Raw genomic sequence first — 24,576 nt, 5'->3', positions numbered from 1 at the left:
CCACGAACGAAGCTTCCCATTAGACTAGACCAGAGAAATTTCAAAAGTAAATAATTCCATCTTATTGCCGCTGCTGGCGCGGCGTTCGAACCATAACTTTTCTAAAAAAATATATAATTAATAATACCAACCGGGTGCTCTTCCAGGTTAAAATAACCCTCTCCGGGATGCAAGTTACATGCTAAATTTCATTAAGATTTGTGTAACAAAGCCGGAAAAAAACAGACTGTATTTTTTTAGTATTATGGATACATTCTCGTAGGTATTACCTAGTAATTATTCATTTATTATGGTTCATTAGATCGGTCATCAGTCGTTCTAAAAAGAACTCTCGATGCTTAAAGAACTTAAATTAAGACACCCATTGAAATCGTAAAACGCTAATTGGACTAAAAATACTGAACAATCAAAACAACAATCAAAATTAAAATTCTTCGCATGGTGTTGTGTATGCAGAGCGTAAAAAATACACCTGATGAAACCGAACACTTGAGTACCTACCTTCCCACATATTTCGGTCATTATAACTTTACGCCGCGCATCTGTCGAACGAAAGTGAACTCGTACCACATGTGGATACTGAATACAAAGAGCGCGTCGAACCGTGATTCCTAAACTATTTGTATCAGTGTGCGAATTAATGTAACTTCTGGACAGTCGGCCGCCGATGCCGCGGACCTCGGCTGGCTACAGCATCAGCGCTGGCAGTATCAACAAATCGAAAACTTTCTACCTACAGCCAAGAAAGTGTAGCGAACATTGATGGACATATTTTATCAGGTCTATTTGATTTTTAATAGCCTTCTTTTATTATTATTAAGTGCATTGGGGGTTTTCTCGAGTCACCGTTATCTACTCTATACTTAGTATACATGCTATGAGTACCAGCCGATTGGCGCAGTGGGTAGCGACCCTGCTCTCTGAGTCCGAGCCCGCGGGTTTGATTCCCACAACTGGATTTTTTTTTGTGGGTTGAATGTGATCATTTGTCATTGTATGAGTGTTTATCTGTATATTATAAATCTTTATGTTTATATTTCTTGTGTGCGTGTGTATGTAACTGAACTCCTCCTAGACGGCTGGACCGATTTGAATGAACTTTTTGGTATACGTTTGGGTGGCACCCTGGATGGTTTAGATTCACAAATTAGCCCGACAGATGGCGCTGGGGTTCGCTAGTATTTATATATATTATTTATAACATATAAATATTATTCGATTTTTGTGATGTCGTAATATATTTATATATTTTATTTTATAAATTGGTAGATAGTAATAATAAATTGAATTAATCAATCAATAGTCAGTGCTTGTCTAAATTTCTCTCAAATTTGAGGGTATTTTAGAAGATGGTAGTAGTAGCACAGAAACCGCTGCTACGTGTTCTCCGTTATGTTCCCTTCAGTCGCCTCGTACGAAATCCGCTCGAAGTGGAGGTGGTGGTGTGGTGGTGACAACTGTATTCTTCGTTCGGCATTATTTATTAATAATTTAAAATCGTCCGATACCTACTTTGTGGAAATTAAAATAGTAAAGATAAATAGGTAAGTAGTTAAGTACCACTTCTTCAAAGTAGATAGAGCTTATGAGTGCATAGTAGGTATTAGATAAAAAGAGTTATGGTTGACCTGGGGCAGTGGACAATGGATTGAGTGGGTTTACAATAACAGCATAACCAGATTCAATTTAAGAACGTTGAGAACTAACACGCCGCCTTAAATAATTTTCATATTTTGCCTGCTTATGGAAGACCCGGCAAAATCGATCCAGCTGTTCCGAATAGCCCAGACAAAACTTGTTTTTTGGTTAGACGGATTTCAAATAATCTTGAGCACCACTTCTTGAAAACCACCTCCCGACCCGGTTAGAATTTGGGAAACATTGGCAATTGGGGAATATATAATTCCTTTATTTTCTCCTTTATTTATTTGTATATTTCATATGTTTCTATGCATATCGATAATTATTTCGACGGCCGAGTAGCGCAGTGGGCAGCGACCCTGCTTTCTAAGTCCAAGGTCGTGGGTTCGATTCCCACAACTGGAAAATGTTTGTGTGATGAACATGAATGTTTTTCCGTGTCTGGGTGTTTATCTGTATATTGGAAGTATTTACGTGTATTATATTCATAAAAAAATATTCATCAGCTATCTTAGTACCCATAACACAAGCTAAGCTTACTTTGGGGCTAGATGGCGATGTGTGTATTGTCGTAGTATATTTATTTATTTATTTATATTTATTTCAAGCTGAAGTCTTTGTTTTTTTATTTTGTTGTTAGAACTGGAACTACCAATTTTAATTTTTTTGAATTCGTGAGCTCAATTCTTAAAAAGTATATTTAAAACCATGTTAAGCAAAAGGTAAGCGATGAGATGCGGCGTGTCGTAGAATAATAGTTTGTAAGGAACGTCTAATAATAGTTTGTAAGGAACGTATAATAGCCCTATGCACTGTAGGATCCTCGACGCTCTTTTCACGTGTCACCTACAATAACTATAGTCTAATCACAAAAACACCTAAGAACCTAACTAGGTACTCACCTACAATAACTATGCTGTAAACATTGGAGTGCTTAGGTAAAGGCTGCTTGTTATAATTACTAAAAGCTATCAGTGTATGATAATTGATAAGACAACAATTATAACTGTTAAGTGCTAACAGAGATGAAAACGCGATATATAAGTTAGTTGCTACTACGGCTAGGGTTACCATATTCTTCAGGGTTTGTCCTGAGATTCAAGGATGTTTGGACTCTTCTCAAAAAATACTGTGTACATTAATTATTTCAAGAAATATAGTTCATTTTGATTGTGCAATTATTACCAAACGAAGCTTTAGTCATAATTGCTCAAAATTAATGCTTCCATATATCTTAATCGTACTGATCAATCAGTTTGATCATAATATGCGAAGATCCCTTTATAAGTTAGGTTTTTTATTTTACTTTTGATTAGTGTTGCCCAAATTCAGTCTTGGTCTTGCAGTCTTGGTCTTGTTCTTGCGTTTTTGCAAGACCAAGACCAAGAACAAGACCGCGTATTTTTAGCAAGACCAAGACCAAGACTGACCGTGCAAGACTTGAGCAAGAACAAGACATAGCCTGCAAGACTCTTGCGTCTTGCAGCTAGGACTTAGCGCTATTTCACGGAGTAGTTAGGTGTAACAGTTCGGTGTATAGGTAGGTAGGTACGCTTAGGAATTCTATGAGACGCAAAAAACTATATCAAAGAATATGAAAAACTGGACCTATGCGCATTACGACTAATACCATAAACATAGCGAATAAAAAAATATCTATTAAAATCAAACTGAGTGCATGCATAGTTATGTTTTAACCATCGGCACTTTGATAATGCGGCATCAAAGGTTTTGTACTTACTTCTCAAAGAAATTTGCCGCTTTTCGGAAGTACATGGTTATGATACACGCGCCGGCGGCTTCTTTTGAAATCTAAAACAATCGTTGCCGCCGCGCCGAAATCATAACATTTGACACTATTCATGCAAAATAATTTCGAATTTTAAGAGTACCTACAGGTGTTCCAAAGAATAAATAAGTTTCAGATTGGTGATTTTAGATTGGTGGAGGACGCATGAGACAGAGTATCCGATTTTATCGAAAATGGCCCGTGATTTTCTCTCAATACCTGCAACTTCAGTACCTGCTGAGAGGTTATTTTCTAAAGCATCATTAGTAATTAGAAAACATAGAAATAGGTTAAGTGATGAGTCAGCCAGATGGTTACTTTGTATTAATTCTTGGTCAAAAGAATTGATATAAAGTATCATAACCTAATGATAAAGCTGTTGATTTGTGTTGTATTTTATTTTTTATTCAAATAAATGATAAATCGTAAAACTCTTTTATTAAATTTCTTATAAGTTGAGGGTTCAATCTCTTTCTAGACAGATAAGTATTGTTCTTTAAAATACAGTCAAGTTATTGTAATTAATTTGTTTTTTTACATGTTTTAGCAAATGTAAGCTTATAAATCATAAATGTTTATTAAGAAACAGTTACTTCCATGGAAAACGACATATAGGTCAGTTGATTTTTCGAATTTCTTATCAAATCTTCAGTTATTTATTAATCTGCTTGATCTTTACTATGGCTATGTTAATTCAAGCTCACAAGGTTCCAATTCTAATACGTTTTTCTAAGATTTAAAGTAAACTTTAATAAATAGTAATAGACTAATAGGTAATTGCAAGACTTGCAAGACTCTTGCTGCAAGACCAAGACCAAGACCAAGACTGGGAGCGCAAGACCAAGACCAAGACCAAGACCAGGTGTATTGGCGCAAGACCAAGACCAAGACTGGCTAAGTCTCGTCTTGTTCTTGCATTTGGGCAACACTACTTTTGATTTATAACATACCTCACATATTTTGTTCAGTACTTTGGAAGGAAATGTCAAACTGTAAAAAAAACTCAGGATTTTTGAATGGAAATCAGGCCTTTTCTCCGGGCTTTTGATTTTTTTATGTGGTAACCCTAGCTCCGACTATCATTCAGCACGCCACTCGGACTTTCGCAAGAAATAATTTATTCCTGTGTTATTAAAATATGCGTGTTCAGGTTTGCGTGAAAAAAGTTTTCTTTTCTCCTAAGCCGGCTGGCTACCTTGCCTGTTAAGTTGTTAGTGTAAGAAGTGTGAGTGTACGTTGCGGTCGTCTCGTTTTGTTTACTTTCGAGTCTACTGGGTCTGGTAGGAGCGCGGTTTCAGGTGATGGCACCAGTCGGCCCCTGACCACCACGAACTATGCATATCCTGGAAGTTGGCGCAGAACAAGTAAACATCTTTGTGATTTAGTTTATGTAGTGAATAAAACGGAAAGTGTCATGTTTCAGATAATAGTTTCCGGTGTGTGCACGAATGATCGTTTGAATAATTGATTGTAACGGTTTATGGTGATCGCTCTGTATACAGTTGTTGTGTATGGCGCTTTGTTTTACAGATTGATGAATGTGATAACACACAGTACATTAAACCTACCATAGGAGTGTACCTAGTTCTTAGCACCCGGGTGACCTATGTTGCCGATTCTCTTGTAAACAAATCTAACTTGATCTGGATTGGCTCTACAAGTAGTGCTGTCCTATTCCCACTGTATCCCTTAGAAAAGTTTAGCACTTTTTAAGTCTTGTCTAATTCAGTTTTGCTAGTGTTTTTTATAATTCTTCTATAAGTGACTACTCCCAACAAACGACCCATGTCCAGCAGTGGATGTCCATTTGTTGAATGATGATTGTGATGATAAGTTAGTCCTTGACTGCAATCTCACATGGTGGTAAGTGATTATGCAGTCGAAAATGCTAGCGCGATTTGTTGAGGTCTAATCGATGTTATATTAAAACCCCCCAAAATTCCCCTAATCGGTTACAGTAGAATTAGAACCATAGTTTGTGCTTGAATACGAATTAGACAAATGAATTTCCTAGTGAATCAATATAGCTAGAATCGGTACACTATCAGTAAATTATTAAAAACTATCCAATATACCTTTGTTACCTGTGACCTTGGCGATAGATACACTTAGGTAGAGTGACCGCCCCCTAAACTTTTGTAGCGTTTAATGAGCCAGTTGCGATTTCCCCTTTGCTTTACTACTAAATCTATCATATCAAGGTATTTCTTATCTTTTATAAGAAATATTGAAATGTATATTCTTTATGTAATACTTGCTTTCATTTGGACAGAAAATACCAAGGAACTATAAAAATTACCTACGTATTTTGTCAGAAAATAATGTTTATTGTATGCTTAACAGCGTATGCGTTTCATCTAACCTATGTCTTCCTTAATTAACGAAAAGTTGGAAAAATAATTTCATGAACATTTCCTTTCCCACCTCCACCAAGTCAATGGGTTCTGAGAGTTTTGAAGGCTATAACTATATTGCAATTTTAGAGCTAATAATAGTGTTTGTAATTTGTATCCTCTTCGTATCAATAAAAATCTCAGATACGGGTGATAGAAGCCATAGAAAAATACATGAACACCTAAGATATTAATTGTTCTGAGGTAGACAAGAAAAAAATAAAAGGGTAGTTAAAATAATAATCAAATGGTACTATTTTTGAATACGTATTGCAGTATTGACATTACATTTAGGGGTGGGTATAGACAGGAATTATCAACAATGGTTGCTGATGTAATTGAGTAGCTAGCATGTTGTAGGAGCATGGTATTTAACGGTGTTTCTGATGTTGTGGTGCAGTTGGAGGACGATGGCGGGTCGCCGCGCCCCTCAGCTCAAGATGCTGTCTTCCGCACCGTGCCTAAGGACCATACCATCTTCCTCGTTTGGAGAATAACGGTAGGTTGACATTGTTTAATATTTATTTATGCAACTGTTGTATTATAAGGGGTATTTAACATTTTAATACCTAATTTTCAACAGTAGCATACAAGACTTCATCTACAATCATAAAATGAATCCTCTATAAAATATTCTAAAAAGGTTTCTGATAACAAACAACCTCCCCTAGTAACTTAATATTCCCCTAGTAACTTATATTTAAACTTTAGTTTGGGCCACAAAAGCAAAGACAAATTTATAAAAATCATAAGAAAGAAAGTAAAGGTTTCAAAAAAGTAATTGATTGATTTAATTATTTCAGTGTATTGAATTGAAATTTACCGTTTAAAACACAATATGAATTGATTGACCTGTCCATGTTGGATCCATGTTCAATTTTTTTATCACACAACTACAAATACTGATTACCTACTCTTGTTCAACTTTCATGACGTCTTATTAATATTTTTACTGTCTAAATATAACAAACAGTGCACTTTGCCTATGGGTTTAGTAACTATTAGAAGGCTCAGAGTCGCAGGGTGATGCTCGGAGTGTCACTACGTTATCATATTAGGAATAAGGAGATCAATCAAAAACCAGAGTTACCGATATTGCTCAATGCGTCGCGAATCTGAAATGGGAATGGGCAGGGCACATACTCGCAGCTCGGAGAACCTCAACCTCAAATCACAAATTTTAAATTGATGCAAAATAAGTATCTGTTCATGTATTTATACCTAGTCTTTTCCATTATTACCGTCATATTTGTACTTATACAGATATAAATTCGGTACCTTGGTACCAAACAGAAAGTATTGTGTTAGGTAGACAATGAAACACGGTTCTACTGCCTTAGATGTATTGTTCTTTGTCAGAAGTGTAATTAATCTCAACCGGAGAAAACGGTGTCGCAAGGTAGTCAATTAGAATGAATAAGTATTGGTTAGGTAGTAAGTAAAGGTGTATACTATATTTTGGTGCTAGCTGTTGCCCGCGACTTTCGCGTTGAAATATTGATTTGCCCTGAAATTAGAAGAAAACTCGAGACCACCTACGCCTATCTTCAGCAAAACCTCAAAATCAGTTACATGATTTATAAGTTATCAAATCACAATAATATAGAAATACATAGATACTCTTAATTTTATATTATTACCTACATCTGATTTATAAAAATACTTTTAATAACTCTTAAATAAAGAATATTAGTAATGTGCACCTCAGGGTGACTTAAGCGAATGCCCGCAACTTCATCAGCGTGGAATTCCTGATTGCCCGTGAGCTTGAAAATACCCCCGTTGGTGCCTTATACCCTTCTCCAAAAAAGAAAGCTACCGACAAATTTCTTTTAATAGTTCAATAGTTAATGCGGTAGCTACCTGCTTTAAAAGAAACCAACTTTCTAAATTTCAGGTTTGTAGACCAGATAATAAAATAAAAAAACGGTCACTCCCTTTTTTTCAAATTAGATTTTCCAAAATAATTTATACTGATTTTTATTATTTAAAGCTAACCTAACCTAAATACCGATTATACCGTTCTACACATTTTAAATTTCAAGGTCAGTGGGTTTCTCTTTTATATATATAGATGAATTCTAGCTTAACTAACCCCAAAAAATTAGTGGATTGTGTTCAGTAGGTAAATAAATACGTTACAACTTCAACTAATCTATAAGAACGTAACTAAACGTACCTAATAACAACCTACTCCAAATTAATATTTTATTTAGGTACAACTCGTAATATCAAAAACATTTAATGTCCAAAGAACGTTCGTATCAGACATCAACCCATTACTGGCCCACTACAAGGCACGGGTCTCCTCTCAGATTGATAAGGGTTTAGGCCGTGCAGTTACATATTAATAATCTGTGATATAGAGAGGTTACGTACTTCTCTTTGTTACAAAAAAGATAATAAAATCGGTATGGCGTTACATAAAGTGATTTTAAATTAATTTTTTGACGACCTACCTGGCGCGTGGCGCAGGCAGCGGTTAGCGCTGTGATTTTACGTTGGGCCTTATACTTGAAGTGGGATGAAAAAAAAAAACTTCTTAACAGAATTAGATAGATACCTACTGAACCTAATTACCTACCTTATTCAAAAGCTTTACAATTTTAACAGGTAGTTATCTATAGAACCTACGCTACAGATTACAAATGATTTCGTGCTTTCGTTGTTAAGACTATTTTAAATTTCCAGCCATTAGCTTGAATCTTAATTTCGTAAATGCAACTCTTTTGTTATTCAATTGTAATATTCACGAAATCCATGTGAAGTGGTAGTTAGCGTTGGACTGCATTGCACGATTTACGAATATTACAAAAGATCTCAAACTATTGTGAACTATCACGAGATCGGTGCCGGATTCACTTTCACTGTTATACTGTGTGACAATTACATACATTCAAACTAATCCTATCTGCGATCTCGGACATTTTCTCATGGTTCGTTACCCTTCCTTTTCCGGAAATTATGTTGTAATAGCCATGAAGCGTTGCTGCAGAGTTTTCCCTCTAATTGCTTTTGTTTAGACTCCGAAAATAAACCGAATTAAAATTTGTTCGTTTTTTTTAAATAACAATTCTTTTATGACGTTAGTACGACAATATGTTACCTACACCGTGTGTGTGATTAGTCCTAGGCCTAGGTTGTTGGTGGTCTATTGATAATCGTTGACTTCATCATCAACCTTTTATTGACGTCCACTACTGGACATAGATCTTTTATAGGGAATTCTAAGTACCACGAGCTTGTGCCGCTTGGGTCCAGCTGCTCCCTGCGACTGGCCTGATGGCATACTGACACTTCGTTGACTACACAGTATTTTTATTATAATGAACACGTTTTTTAGTTTTTAAACTATAGTTAGGATTTAGGCTATCTTCTTTATCTATCTATCTATCTTGCTATCCGAGATTAGAAGGTGGTTAACCTTCAAAGTCGAAGGTGGAGATCTTAAAAGCGTGGTTTGACTTAGCTTTGTCAAGATTTATAAGTATCATGCGTATACCGAACTTTTCGAGCATAAAATGTTTCGTTAATTTACGCTTTACAGATTTCACTCATCTTAAATATGTTCAGCCGTATAAATCTTGAAGTCGTTGGTTACAGCAGTTCTTTTTTTTTTCGATAATGATATTTTAATTATTGAGACTGATTGAGGCTTCGCGTTCATATAATCATGACAAATCCAATATGGCGAATAATACGTAAAGAAAATAGGTTGGTCTCAAATGAAAGCCCCATTTACGTTTAGGTTTACCAAATTCAAATTCAAATTCCAAAATATTTTACCTTATTACAGGCACTTATGAAGCGTTTAACAATTGACATGAAACATTTAACATGTTCACTAATGTTATAGTCGTAAAAATGTAATAGGCCCGTTTTGACATTTGTCATCGCGACGTAACTAGTTATGGAACCATAAGACTCTGTACTCGATACTCACGATAAATCAATTCAAGTTTGTATCAGTACTTGATTGATATTATTATGTATTGTAAAGTGTTCGTTCGTTCAAAGTATTCCTTTAACTTCACAACCAATACGCGTGACTGGCTGTTGATTATACGTCCACTTTTCAACATGTTGAAACAGAGTTAGTACTATATAACAACAAACACAAAAATCGAGTCAAATCACTATGTTTAAATTAATGTCCAAAATAGAAGAGCCATATTTAACGTAATAGTAAACAATATATATCAAACTTAAACGAGCGCACAGTCAACTTTACAAGATGAGGAGCGAAAAACTGCGCAGTGCGCGCGGGGACGCTTCAGTCATGTGCCGCTTGGTCAGATACATCATCTCAGACTCATTATTTAGAACCCATTTTAAGAACCAAGCACATTCTTTGCAGTAAAGATAACTACACAATATTTAATTTCGATATTCAGTAAAAAAATGGTTACAGCTCTATAAAAAAAAGAAAAGACTGAGAACGTAACTGTTTTCGGAACGTTTCGCAACAATTATAAATTGCATGCTACTATGAAGTAAGCGCAAAAAGAATACTCGCGATATATTCTTTCATATTATTTAACGTCCCAAAAAAATTTACGTATTTTTTAAAACACTGTATGTAATTGATTTTTATTTTTTTGTTTCTTTCAGTTTCGTTCCAAGTTACATTCTATGGTCTTGCACAAATGTCAAAACGGGCCTATTACATTTTTCCGACTATAGTGATGGTGATAACTGCATTTGGTAACTTAAAACTAAAGCTAGGAGGGTTCCAACCGCCCAATCGTCTAAGAAAATCCCACAACAGACTTAGCCAGGTTTTTTTTTTGTTATCACCATCTCACAGTCTAGTTAATGTTGAGCTATGAAGTAAGAGCAATTCTTAATATTATAAAATAATTTATACCATACAACCATACCATTGAACATAAAAACAATTTATTACTGTAGGTGAGAGTTCCAAAGTTGGTGTCTGGGTACTAATATACTCAGAGATGGCAAAAACGAACAACACACCTACCTATTATTATGAGTTTTTATATAGCGGTGGGACATTTGTGAAAGGCTGACACAAAAAACTCATTTACTCGTTCGGACTACAAAACAATTGCGGTTTCGATATTATTTCTGAAACTTTTGCACACACTTTACTCCGTGTCGTCACACAACTTAATACCGATAAAAAAATCCCATGTAGTTATCTAACCAATATTTAAAAAAAAATGATTTGTTAAAAGAGAAACTGGAATGATTGATGATGATCAAAAATGGCACAACAGTAGCCTCGCATTTTTTGTGACATTTGACTTAATAAATTAGAATTTAAAAAAACGTATGTTAAAAAGGCGACGTAGCGAACCGCGACTATTTTTAATATTATAAGAGCACAAGCGAGTAGGTCAGTATTCTTTGGTAATCGTAAGATATGCAATGAATGAATTAAGTAAGTAAATAAATAAATACAGGTCTAAATATGCACATAATTCAGAACAAATATATTTATATACTTAATTGAATCATTGCGTACCTAACCAGGACTACAGAAAAATATTTCCACCAATTTTAAGGTTAGTTTATATATAAGTACTAACCATAAAATTGGTTTGAAACCTTTCATTACAAATACTTATTCTAGTGACTTCTAGTTTTCACACTTGATTTGAACTTACGGAAAACGGAAGCCGGAAAGGCATTATTTATCTTCAGCAAAGCGATTTTTACGTTTCAAGGATGTCCCCGATTTCTGACGCCAGCCGTCCGATTTCCGGAAATAGGATAGGAATAATCCTTATTCACGGTCTCGCGGGCGTACGTACGTACTAATCCAACAAACCCATACTGTAAAACGTGTCTCTCGCTTCGAAGCGTAGCTCTATTTATAGGTGACGGGTTTCTACTTAATATCAGGTGGGCCAACCGCTTGTTATGTCAATTACTATTATAAACAGAAACAATATGCAAGTCTGCATGGAATGGAAATAAAATAAAAATGGCGAACAGTACGCCATACTAAAATATTAAAACTTCTTTGCATTGAATTAAACTATTTCATTTCGTTCTAATAAGCACTTATTTAAAAAAAAAAAAACAAAAAACAATTGAAATGTACACATCCAAATCGGTCTAACCGCTTAGGAGATGGTTAAATTATTTTATCGATAGACTGCGTGGGGGAGCAGTCCCCCACGATTTCGCCTACGTCCGTACCTAGGTTCCTACTTTTGTAAAGCAAATTTTCCCCATACAAACTTGAATTTTACACGTTGCATCGCTCGCCCGTTGCCCCAGCCTTAGAATTTAGTAAAATAGCATGTAATGAAACAACCTCAGAATTAATAAATTGGTAAGAGGTGGTACGAAGTTCGCTGGGTCAGCTAGTAGATTAATAAAATTAGGCTGCATATTTTTATCAATCTTAAAATAGAAGAGACTTTTTTCTGAAATTTCTCATACAGCACGGAGCTTAAATTCGCCTGAGTGCTCAATTATTGTATTACCTTCTCGTACTTGCCAACCAAGAAAATTTCATTTTTTCATTCATGTCTTAAGTATGTAAATAATCTTTCAATTGCTTTTTAGTGTAAAGATCGTTTTGAAAATATATAAAAAATAATGAAAACATGCATTCAAAAGAATACTTATATATTTTTATTTTATCTATTTCAATTTTATTTATTTCTCTTACTGTTTACTAACCGCCAATATTAGAAATCCCGGCTGGTATCTACTGAAAATGACAAGGCGGAAAACCTTATCTACCTGAGAATTTCTGCCCGACCCGGATTTCAAATCCGGAACCATAAGATTCGTAGCCGAACATGCTAACCAACGAGTCATTTTAACATCCCATTGTCTGTGTCGAAGGTTAAGAATTTATTTTATTCAGAACTTTTATAATCTATTCATAACAAAGCGTGGAGAAAGTTAACTACGGTTAAGAGCAATAAATTGCGGAGAGATGCATGTTTATCGCAATGCAACGCTCGGTAGTCATCTGCAATGCAATGTCTGGACGTGATTTACACTCCTCTATGATTAACTAGACGTCTTACAATCAACTTGATGCACACGGAACTATAGTATTTTTTTCTGAAAAGCAGCAAATATTTTGTTTCCAGCAGACCGTTGCCGTTACCTAAATTGCTGTGATGAGTGAGATATCGCGATAATAAGCGAGATAAAGTCGGTAATTATGATTTCTATAGGCGTAAATAATAAGAGATAGCTAGGTCATATTACAAGTAATTACTTACCTATAATAAATTAAATGATCATGCTCTTAAATACCTTAAAGTTCTTCTTTAGATTAGGGTTTATGTAATGTGTGTGTGTATGTTAAACAGACTAAAATTGGAAATTCTTTATAGGTAACCTAATGATTCAAACTGAGCTTCAAATAACATAGGCTTCCTTTTATCCCGATTCCTTAAGTAGTTCTAGCAAAGACATACAATATAGTACTACCAATAGAAGGGGAAGATAAGGAAAAGAATAGAAGAAATAAATTGAATGGATCTGATGATTTTGCATTAGATTGAGTTGCAATTTCGGACGTAGGTAAAACTATTTCGTGTTATAACGGAGTATTTCCCTATATTAAATTAATTAAATACTCACCTATAAATCTGCATTGCTAGATGATAAACTCGATCTCGCCTGTCATTTAACCAAACGTCGAAATATATTGATCACATTAATGAACCATATTATTTCACCAAGCAATGGCAGCTTTTATGTCTAGCTTACGGATTCCTAAAATAGTGCAGTGAATCAAATGATTACGAGCTATTGTGGGTGATAATCCATTCGTAACGGAAGAATCCGTGATTCATTCCTCCTACATCTCAGTACCGTAAGAGGAGGAACCATGACGCGTCTCCAACGGACCGAGACTCAACAATTTAAGACCAACTTTAAAACCAAATGCATACGGTATTTTCCGTTTAGAAATCTTTGATTGATTCTATGTCCCGCTGTTACCATAACCACTGACAGAGACTACAAAGTTATGCCAAAGCTAAAGTTATTTAAATGCTTCGATTAAAATCATTGCGCAAGAGTTAAGAATCCGGCACGCGAATTTCATGAGGTCGATGCCACCGGCTTCTGGTGTCGCATCCCCTCTTTCCCTTTATATACATGGGTGTTATAAGGAAGAATTACTTTAGCTTTATACCTATTTAGAGTAAGGTGAGCCATTCAGAGCTGTAATTAAATACTAGGTAAATAAACTAATACTATTTCGGATGGAAAACATAGCAACTGAGGCTTCGTCAAATTCTAACAGAAAACTAAAAATATTTGAGTAGTTATACTACGGAATCCACGTGAGCCCGACTCGCTCATGACTAGTTTTTTAAATCATAAAAACAGTCACACAATAAACAAAGGTATGAATCATATGAAATCATAAATATGGTAATTACCATCTGCACGTTATGATTAAATTATAGATTGCATGAACAAGTCAGTAACAGCAAAAATCATCAATATGCTGGAATGGAATGTACACGACTTTTACGTTCCATCTCAATGAAAATTTGCACATAGTTGTTGACGACGTTAGTGGAGTATACACAAATATTACTCTATGCTATACCCAAAGCCAAGGCCGTAACAAAAAATTCATTGTGGTAGACCTCTTTATCTGATGCAACGAGTACCAACATTATTTGAGGGTACGATCTGTGGATTGATCACGACAACAAGAAGTCGTTGCTTCCTGCTATGACACAGGATGTATTAAACTTGTATTAAGATTACCAATTAAGTCACTACAATTATACATTGTAAAGACAAAATCTCCTGAGGATGGATGGGTGTCGGAGCGAAACGTGCCGTACACGTAGAGGGTACATTGCCGAAGATCTGTTCGGTGTGGAGTATAAAGATTGAAGAAATTATTAATTAAAGAATAGAAGTGCTTTTCGCGGAGTATAACAAATTAAGCTTAATTTTCATAATATATCATGGAATTCCGCAACGTTTCGCCTGCTTCTATCTAAGTCCGTAGGTAATAATCATAAATCTTATCTTTTTGTTTCAAAAGGAATGACAGAACCTAGGTACTTTCTCAAAGTCAGCGAAATCTTCGTATCACAGATCCATGAGGTATTTCAGGCCTCGCATAATGGTACAGTCATGCAATTGAAGAATTCATATATATATATGAGACTTGAAACATAACCTTCTTTAAAATTTCAGGAATCAAGCACGGAGCTTTTGCCTCGGTCTCATTACGGAACTTTTTATGACGGTGATGCTTACTTGGTGTATTCTTGCTCGCTACCCGGCCAGCCCGCAGGACCTGATGTCATTGTGAGTCGTTGTTCATTAACATTGTTAAATAAAAAGAGCCTGCCAGACTAGAGATAACATACTTCTAATAGATTTGGTTTGCTATGCAGTATTAAACCGTCTTTTCCGATAAGGAGGTACTTGTGTAACAACCCTACTGGTATAGACTCACCCTGCCAAACCTATAGGTACCCATTTAGGTAGTAATATTAAGTCTCGAGGGTAGTGATAGCCTACCTTTCGAAGGGGAATCTATTCGGGAGTTTATAACCCGCACCTTTAAGTTTTTTGAATGTGTTTTTTTTAACTGTAAGGGACAGCACCTGCATGTTTGAGGAAACCTGGAAACCATAAGGAAACCATACCTTAGAGTTCTCCATTACGTTCTCAATAATGTGTGAAATCTACGAAACTGCACTTGACCAGCGTGGTGGGCTACAGCTTAAACCCTGCTCGTTCTGAAAGGAAACCCGCGCTATGGACTAGTGAAAGATTAATAAAGATGATGATGATAGTTAATTCTCGAAGAAATCAGAACCTTCGATAAGGCTACACATGCCAAAAGAGTTGTAAAAACCCGTTAATAAACTTTTTAAATAACAATTAAAACCGACAGCGTCGCGAAATAAAAGAAAATGGTAATGGAGAGTATGCAGAACGCCACGTGCACGCCTGGACCAATGGCACTGGCGAACGAGGTGGCATACTGGGCGCGTTGGCGCTACGCCGAGCGTCCCAGTTGCTGGCGCAAGTCGGCACGCCACTCGTACTCCACCGGGAAACTGCCACCAAGGAATCACCGCGAATGCTCTCGTACTTCCGCGATGGCATCAGGTAAGCCAGAAAACAAACAGTTGAGTTCTTTGTAAGTACTTAATTGTCTTAAATACAACGGGTATGAAATTTCTCAATTTGTTGCTGTTATGGTAAAGAGCTCATAGAGGAAACTTTATTAAATAGCGCAATGGCATGACGAGAAATTCGCAAAGTTGAGGTAACCTTTTTACAAAAAATGGGACGCAGATACTGCTTTGCTGTCGTAAAATCCTTGGAAATTTATATGTACAAATTGTAGGCCATGTCCATGGAACACCGACCAACAAGGTTGGGATATGCTAAGTAATAATGTTAGGCCGGAGTTTCTCAGACACCACTTGTAACATTGTATCTACCTGTTATGCAGAATCCTTCGTAGCGGTGTCATGAACGGCGGGCCTCGTTTGTATCGCGTGCGCGGACACAGGCCAGTGGTGCTGCAGTTGGAGCCGGTGTCGTGGGCTCAACTTTCTTCCGATGGTGTATTTGTTCTGGACACATCTAATTTAATCGTGCTGTGGCTGGGTCGCGCTGCTAATTTGATCGAGAAGATATTTGGAGCAAAGGTAAATTAAGAGGGACAATATTTGTTTTTAATGGTTATCTGTCTTATGAAAACTAATTTCCGGCATAGTAACTGTATCACTTATTATGCATTTACAGATCGCCTACCGCATGGCACGAGGCCCAGAAAAGGGTATGATGGTACGTCGGATTGCCATTGCACATGACGGCTATGAACAAACCTTGCCAACATCAGACCGTGAACTTTTAAACAAGCTATTAGAGTTGCGTTCGCGATCTATGCGTCCAGCGCCGTCTGTCATAGAATCACCTCGACCCTCTCGTCTATACAAAGTTACACAACCTCCAAGAGTTTCACCGATCACGATGCCATCGCAAAAACCTGCGGCGCGTTTAGAAGAAATAAAACGTGCACCTCTATACAGGGAAGATTTGCGCGAAGACGTAAGTTATTACCATCTTGCAATCCTACATATATAAGTGGTTAACAAGCCTAAAAGTCTGCATGAACTTGTAGAGAAACAATATGAGTAAACCCTCAAACAAACAGCTTGGTTCATGGTGATTAGTTTAAAGTGTTCTCTTAGTTATGTTATCCAAAATTCTTCTAATTTAATATAACAAGGCATTATTAAACTTGGCATGGCGTTGGAAATGTATGCAGTATTTTATCACACTTAAACTGTTACAATCTTCCAACGTCAGAGCATGAAAAACACTGCATAACTTTTCCGACGTTATGCCACGTTTATTAATAAGACTCACAAGGTGCACACACTTTTTTTAAGATTATTTTCTTACTTACAGAGCGTATACATTATTGACGGAGGATCTCGAGGGGTATGGGCTTGGGTGGGATCGTCTGCACCAGTTGCAGAAGCTCGTGGGGCATTAGCTGCAGCGAGAGGACTTGCACGCGCTAAGAGATTGGCTGGGCCAGTAGCAACGATGGTTTCAGGACGCGAACCATTGGAGTTTGCCGCGTTGTTTCATCTATGGAGTTGGGCCGATGCTCGGCGTGACGTCAGAGTTCGCGCAGCCAGATCCGCTACGACTAAGCTGGACGCTGTCAGCCTTGCTTCCAATGCGTGGCTAGCTGCAGAAGTAAGTTTTACCTATTCTTGAAAACCACTGATTAAAATGTGAAAATCTTATCTTGGCGATCATAAGGAATGATAGCATGTAATAACTTGACTAGGATTCTATATATATATAGACAGCTATTACAGAATTGCGCCGATTCTGTAACAATTTCAACACTTCAACCGGCAGTTTAAGTCTTTTGTAGAGAGTTCACAAAATCCAAGGGTTGGTGTAACTATTTCAAATCAGATATGGGAAGACACTCACAGGAGTTTCACAGAAATAGAGTAACTAGAATAGATGTGAAACAATGAAAATGATAAATGATTCGTTATTTATTACCACGCAGTGTTAGACATTTTTCGTAAACATTTTTCGTCAAATGTTCCCAGGCACAAGTCCCGGACGACGGGTCAGGTTCGCTGCGCATGTGGAGAGTACGCGGTGAAGCCGAGGGGGGAGCTCTGCAAGAACTTGAGAAGCCGCAGACGGCTGCCTTCTACGATCAGGACTGCTATCTTGCACTGTACACTTACCATACGCCAACCGGTGATCAGACCATACTTTATTATTGGATGGTGAGACTTAACTAAATCCTGTAGGAATAACAGTTGAAGGCTACAAATTTGTTCGAATACTTAACGAGTTGAGTGTGTTTTCAGGGTGGCTCTTCGCCAAATGAGCTGAGGAATTTGGGTGCTAAAGAAGCCAAAGATCTCTACATTAAATTAGGGCGTCTTCCCATCCAGGTAAGGGATCGGATACAATATGAAGTAAATAAATCAACTTACATTTACCTCTTGATATTTATATAGATTGATTTTTAACGTCTTTGCAGGCATGGGTGTACCAAGGCAAGGAACCAGCGCATTTTCTACAAATCTTCAAAGGTCGAATGGTCACTTACATAGGCACTGCAACAGAATATGATCGTAAGTTAAATTAAATGTCTTCTTAACGAAAATAAATCAGCTTATTGTTGAGATTATTATCAGAAGAATCACATTCCGTCGTTAGATTCAGACAGGCTTAGTTCATTATCATCATCAGGCAAGTTCTTATTGTTAAAAGACATACCTAGGTACGTATTTTGAGTATTTATGAATTTAAAGATTGTCCTGTTACTTTGTTCGTTAGCGAGTGGCCGCCGTGTGGTACCACCTCCTCGTGCCCTAATACGAGTGTCGGGACAGTACGCGAGGGAAGCACGCGGCGTGGAAGTAGGTCGCGGTGGGCTGACGCGAGGTGCCTGCTATGTGTTGCGAGAGGGCGCGCGGGTCTGGGTCTGGTGTGCAGCCTCCGCCACCGGTGACGAGAGGGAAGTCGCCAAGAACATGGCTGCCGCTGACCACACTCTCGTTATGCAAGGTACGTGGTACTGGATACGGTCAGTAAAATCGGCGACCTCATTAACAACGCATTAGTAGCTTACTACCGGGTATGGGTCTCCTCCCGGAATAAGTAAATAAATAATAAAAAAATATATGTATACTAGGACAATACACACATCGCCATCCAGCCCCAAAGTAAGCGTAGCTTGTGTTATGGGTACTACAATGACTGATGAATATTTTTATGAATAATATACATAAAATACTTATAATATACAGATAAACACCCAGACACTGAAAAACATTCATGCTTATCACACAAATATGCCAGTTGTGGGAATCGAATTTATTTGTACACCACTATGAAGTTAGGAAAAAAAAAAAAACAAAGACAGAAGCCTTATCGCTTAGTAGCGACCTCTGCCAGGCAACCTTTGGATTAGGACAAGATGAGCGAGAGCGGGCAGGTGGTGTAAAATTATTATCAACCTACATTCAAATAGCTAAATACAAATACATAAACAAAATTGCCCAAATATGAAAAATATAATAAATAATTATAAAATAATAAACTAATATATACTCAATTATTCATAAATACTTATGAACATATAGATATTAAAAATAAACATAATCAAGGTAATTAAAGTCGTCATTATAGATAAGCAAGATAATATGCTTTCTCCGCGTTTTTAAATGTTTCAAGCGATTTTGCCTCACCTATATTACGTATGCGCTCACACTATTTAGTGTTCCACAAGTCATTCCACAAGTCAATAGCTTGCACTGTAAACGATAGTTTATAGAACTTCGTCTTGTGAAAGGGCATGTGAAGTGTCAGCATACGACATGATCTTAAATCAGCAGGCAATCCTACAAAATCAAAAAAGGCTGAAAGCAGGGTCGCTGCAAACTGCGCCAATGCCTGTCAAAAAAAAAGGATGAGATGGGTTTAGGCCATAGTCTACCACGCTGGCCAGGTGCGGATTGGTGGGCTTCTTTCTTGGGCGAGAAAACTGAGGCATGCAAAAAAAAGACATGCGGGTTTCCCACCGATGTTTTCCTTCACCGTTAAAACAAGTCAAATACCTTCAAATAATGCTTCAAACGCACATAATTTGTTAGAGGTGTCTGCCGGGGTTCAAAGGCGGGCCTCCGAACGTGACCTACCTCTGAAATAGTGTACTTTTCTTTATCAAAGTCAATATTAATCCAATGCTGGACTAAAGGCGGACAACGGAAGGGTTTGCGCACCAACCACCACCACCACGCTGGGCAATCGGTTTGGTGATCGCAGTAGGTATATGGTAGTAGTTGTATGAAAGACGCTGCTGCCCTTTCTCCGTTATATTCTCTTAGTCGCCTCTTAGGGCCACCAGGGGAACGAAAAGGTCGACAACTGTATTCTGAAATGCGATCACCACACGGCAAATTGTTATTTTATTGGACCATCATCAGATTAACTTACCTACTTACTTGGTAAATTTTATTTATTTAAAGGTAAAGAAAAATATGATTTCTGGACCGCACTGGGCGAACGAAGACCATTGCTGGTTGCATCGCCACTCAAAGAGGTGGAACGGCCATTGCCGCCTCGCCTATTCTATGTCGCGCTCGGCGCGGCTGGACAATATTCTTGTGAGTTTTACACTACATAATTGTCTAACTGAATAAGTTTTTATGATTTTACGACGATTAAATACCAGTGACTATCACTTTGCATATCTGCGATTATTTAAGATGTTTATTAGTGCATACTTGTTTTGTCAGTACCTGAATGATGGTAGGTGGGAGAATGTAGAAGGAAGAACCAGACAGATAAAGTGGCAATAAGCAGGGTGCATACCTCGGAGGACACGATTTATCCGAGGACGTTGAAAAGGCTCACACACCGTATATAATAAACATAAAACGTCATGCCGGTTACCATGCCGGCACACGGTCGATATTACTGCCAATTTGCACCAATAGGTTGTTTCACACAAGAAATCAACAGATTGACGATGCATTATATGACTTAGTAATTAATTGTTATATATTAAATAAGATTTTTTGACTATAAAAGAATATTCAAAGAAACACTCTTAACAATTTTTTTTTTACGATCACAGTTGAAGAGATAATTTCATTCAGCCAGTACGACCTCGCACCGGAGATGGCGGCCATATTGGACGCGCACGCAGCAGTGTTCGTTTGGCTCGGAGCGCACTGCGGCCCGCGTGCTAAAGACGACGCGCGCGCAATCGCACAGTCATACCTCATGAATGGTAGATATAAGGCTAAGAATACAGATTCTGTATTCTGTGTAATAAAGGCAATACACACCGATTGCGTGTGATTGGCAGCACCAGTAGTAAAATAGAATAGAATAGAATATCTATACTACGTACAAATATAGATATTTAATATAATTTTAAAAATATAGGTTACAGCGTATTGCCATGATTGCGATATATGGCGCGCAAAATCTAAACCATGATGCAAAGAATATTATAGGACACAATAAATGAATAGGTAGTAAGATTAAAATCGAGAATGTCAAAGGTAATATGTAATAGGTACGTCACATGTAACAAATGCCTTTTTGTTGTAAGAATTATTTCATCATGAACACTATAAAAGTGTAACGCGTTCCGTACAGTTTTAAATAATACGCAAACGTGCTGTACCATGAGCACAGCACGTCCATTTAGCGTACTTTTTCTAAACCATTTCAATCCCATCATCGTCATCAAGCCATTACCGGTCCGCTATAGTGCATGAGTCTCCTCTCAGAAAGAGAAGGGTTTAGGTTGTAGGCTACCACACTTGCCAAGTTAGGATTGGTAGTCTTTACACGCCGTTGAATAAATTATGGAGAACTCTCAGGCATGCAGGTTTCCTCACGATGTTTTCCTTCACCGTTTATTGTGATATTTAAATTGCTTAAATTAAAAACACACATAACTCCGAAAAGTGGTGCGTGCCGGGGTTCGAACTCTGTACCCACTAAGCTATCAGCGCTGTTATGCAAAAATTCCAAGCTAAAGTTGCGACATGGCGGTTTGGGCAAGTACCTACCAAATATAGAGATACTGTTTGTACGCTACGCAGCGTCGTAGCTAAGAATGACATGCTTTGAGATCACTATAACATTTATTTTAATAAAATAATGCTTGGAAACCTTCGATTACATCAACATTATTCAAGAATATAAGTCACTTGCTCAATCACGCACTGTATAAGGGGGTAAAATGGGAGTTTTAAATTTTGAGAAATTAAAACTTGTCTTATTTTTATCTATAGTAAGATTCACTTATTTTTTAGATCCAGCCGCACGAGACACCGAGACGCCGATAATAGTGATAAGCCAAAGTCGAGAACCGCCGAACTTCACTGGATTCTTCCCACACTGGAAACCGACTATGTGGAAGGTAGGTACCTAAATAATTTCGTAAAAGCGATCATAACAATTTTGACTCAAGTACACTTATATCCTTGGCGTCATTCGTATTACGTTCGATTATAGTATCCGTAGAATATTCTATCGTGCGGAAATACTGCATTACTCACACTGCGTTTCAAGAATGACCTACCTACTTACGATTACTTACTGTACTTATATATATGTAAAGCTAGTGAGATTCTGGATCTCTTGCAGTTTAAGAAGAAGAAGAAATACTTAATTACACTTCAGCATATCAAACAAAATATAATCCTAAAAACAAATTCCGTTCAAGCTGTAAGAGATACAGTACAGGCAACCTTACATTGAGACATCCTGCAGCATGAGAGCGGGATATAGAGTCATGCGCATACTAATATCTATTTGATATATTACATATTTTTAATTATACGAAATTACATAGACATACCTAAGCATAAATATACTTGTGCTTTATTATTATTATTTATTTATTTAATCAAAAATATAACATATTTTGTAGGTTCTTCGCACCATAAAGCCTTTTGTCGCCTTGTCAGGGGGTACCTACTGCACATTCCTCTTAAATGACAGATTAATCAATAATATAAAAAAGCATATGTATACATTTATAAATATAAGAACGTTATCATACATATAATGCACATTAAGACACGAGTTTCAATTTAATAATTTTAAGACAGAAAGTATTTTCAGGCGACACAGAACTTATTATAATAGTCTAGAGTCTTCCTTTCTAGTCAAGTATTTCTGAGTCCCGTCGTGATCACGATCCATGCAACTGGGTCGAAATATCGACAAATCCAAAATATTATCGTGGTATGCAACCGTTGAACTATACTTAAGAAATATTTTTGACCCATTATAATTTTGCCAACGCAGGGTCACAAAACGTTTAGTGCAATAGTAAGCGCGTTGGAAGGCAAGGCTATCGTGCGCGGCAGCAATAGCGCTCTCCACAACGGCAACACTGAGAACAGCTTTGACCAGCATGAGAAGTATCCGCTCTCAGTGCTGAGAGGACCCAAGGAGCACATGCCACATGACGTCGACCCTCTCACAAAAGAGGTATTACTCTTCTATTATAGGATGATCAAACTATTTCATGAACTTCTGAAGGACGATCAAACTTATCTATGAACTTTGTAGAACAATGAAGCTTATCTATGACCTTTGTAGAATTAATCTTAGCCATGAACTTTTCAAGTATGATTAAACTTATCCATGAACTTTTGTAGATCGACCAAACTTATTATGAACTTTCGTAGATCGATCAATCCTTTTTATGAACTTTTGCAGGATCATTTAATTTATCCTTTAACTTTTATAAGGTATACTAATATATCTACTTTGGTTAATTTTAACGGAGAGCTGATTTAAACGGTATATCTTAATAAACTTTAGCCAACGGTAGTTCACAGCACTTACATTTTTACGCAAATGTATTTAAAAAGTCGTTACGTATACGTGCTGAACGATTAATTTCATCAACACTCTACTTTCCGACTTCCAACAAAATATTATATTGACTAAATATCTTACTGCTTATTTTCAGCTTTATCTAACGCACGATGACTTTGTGTCCACTTTCAACATGGCCTACAATGAGTTCCGGTCGTTACCCTCGTGGAAGCAAAAAGAGCTAAAGAAATCTGTCGGACTATTTTAATTGTTGGAAAATCTAATTTAAAATAATACGAGTGCACAAATCAAATTAACGATAAGATTATTTACGCAATAATTTATAAATTAATTAAATGCTTTCTAAAATGATTTATAAGCATGCAATGGACAATAAATTTATCAAGTGCGTTTTTTGCACATAATAGCTTTTACAAATAATTTATACTCAATTATTAAGATATCTGTTTTCATACTAACTATAAATCGTTAAAAAAAACTGTAAACTCAATCCGAATTTTAGTAGCGAAAGCTAGATTAGATTTATTGATGAAACTACATTAATGTACACAGTTTAATAAAATAAATAAACATATACTGATAAGGTGCCTTTCTTCTTGATTTGTTGAAAAAGGCATTAGATATTCTTATTATAGTCAAAGAGTGATTTTATTAATTTATGTATACTTTTGTTTATAAATGTTATTTACTGTAGGAGTAGAATCGCATTTGAGGAAAACATGTTAAACGAAATAAAACAATACGTTTTAAAATGTTATTTATTTTTTCACAAATGTAGCACTTATTAGCTAGGCATTAATTTTATGATAAAATTAATAATATTCTTTACAATATACAAATTCCTTAAAAAATCCATAAAATATTGGTTTATTTGAAAACATATGTACATTATAA

The 24,576-nt window shown here is 36.7% G+C and overlaps 1 protein-coding gene across 4 annotated transcripts; it reads left to right on the top strand.

Moving 5' to 3' along the window:
- Positions 1-732: 732 nt before the first annotated feature.
- LOC120637135 (villin-like protein quail) lies at positions 733-24,422 on the top strand. Of its 4 annotated transcripts, none has more exons than XM_039908798.1 (16): positions 733-780; positions 6,224-6,322; positions 14,989-15,102; positions 15,698-15,915; positions 16,265-16,463; positions 16,561-16,866; positions 17,230-17,526; positions 17,898-18,083; positions 18,168-18,254; positions 18,344-18,437; positions 18,643-18,873; positions 20,337-20,474; positions 20,948-21,103; positions 22,143-22,249; positions 23,143-23,328; positions 23,816-24,422. In XM_039908798.1, exons 1-16 carry the CDS (start codon positions 763-765, stop codon positions 23,927-23,929), a joined length of 2,550 nt encoding a protein of 849 aa, XP_039764732.1. In that variant the 5' UTR covers positions 733-762; the 3' UTR covers positions 23,930-24,422. The 4 variants fall into 4 exon arrangements, with proteins under 4 accessions (XP_039764732.1, XP_039764730.1, XP_039764733.1 ...); XM_039908796.1 differs by lacking the exon at positions 733-780 and adding an exon at positions 4,574-4,794; XM_039908799.1 differs by lacking the exon at positions 733-780 and adding an exon at positions 5,273-5,293.
- Positions 24,423-24,576: the final 154 nt, after the last annotated feature.

Source organism: Pararge aegeria, chromosome 3 (genome assembly GCF_905163445.1).
Source record: "Pararge aegeria chromosome 3, ilParAegt1.1, whole genome shotgun sequence".
NCBI classification, from domain to species: Eukaryota; Metazoa; Arthropoda; class Insecta; order Lepidoptera; family Nymphalidae; genus Pararge; species Pararge aegeria.
Note: the sequence above shows the minus strand (reverse complement) of the source record. Positions and strands in the feature narration are given on the sequence as shown.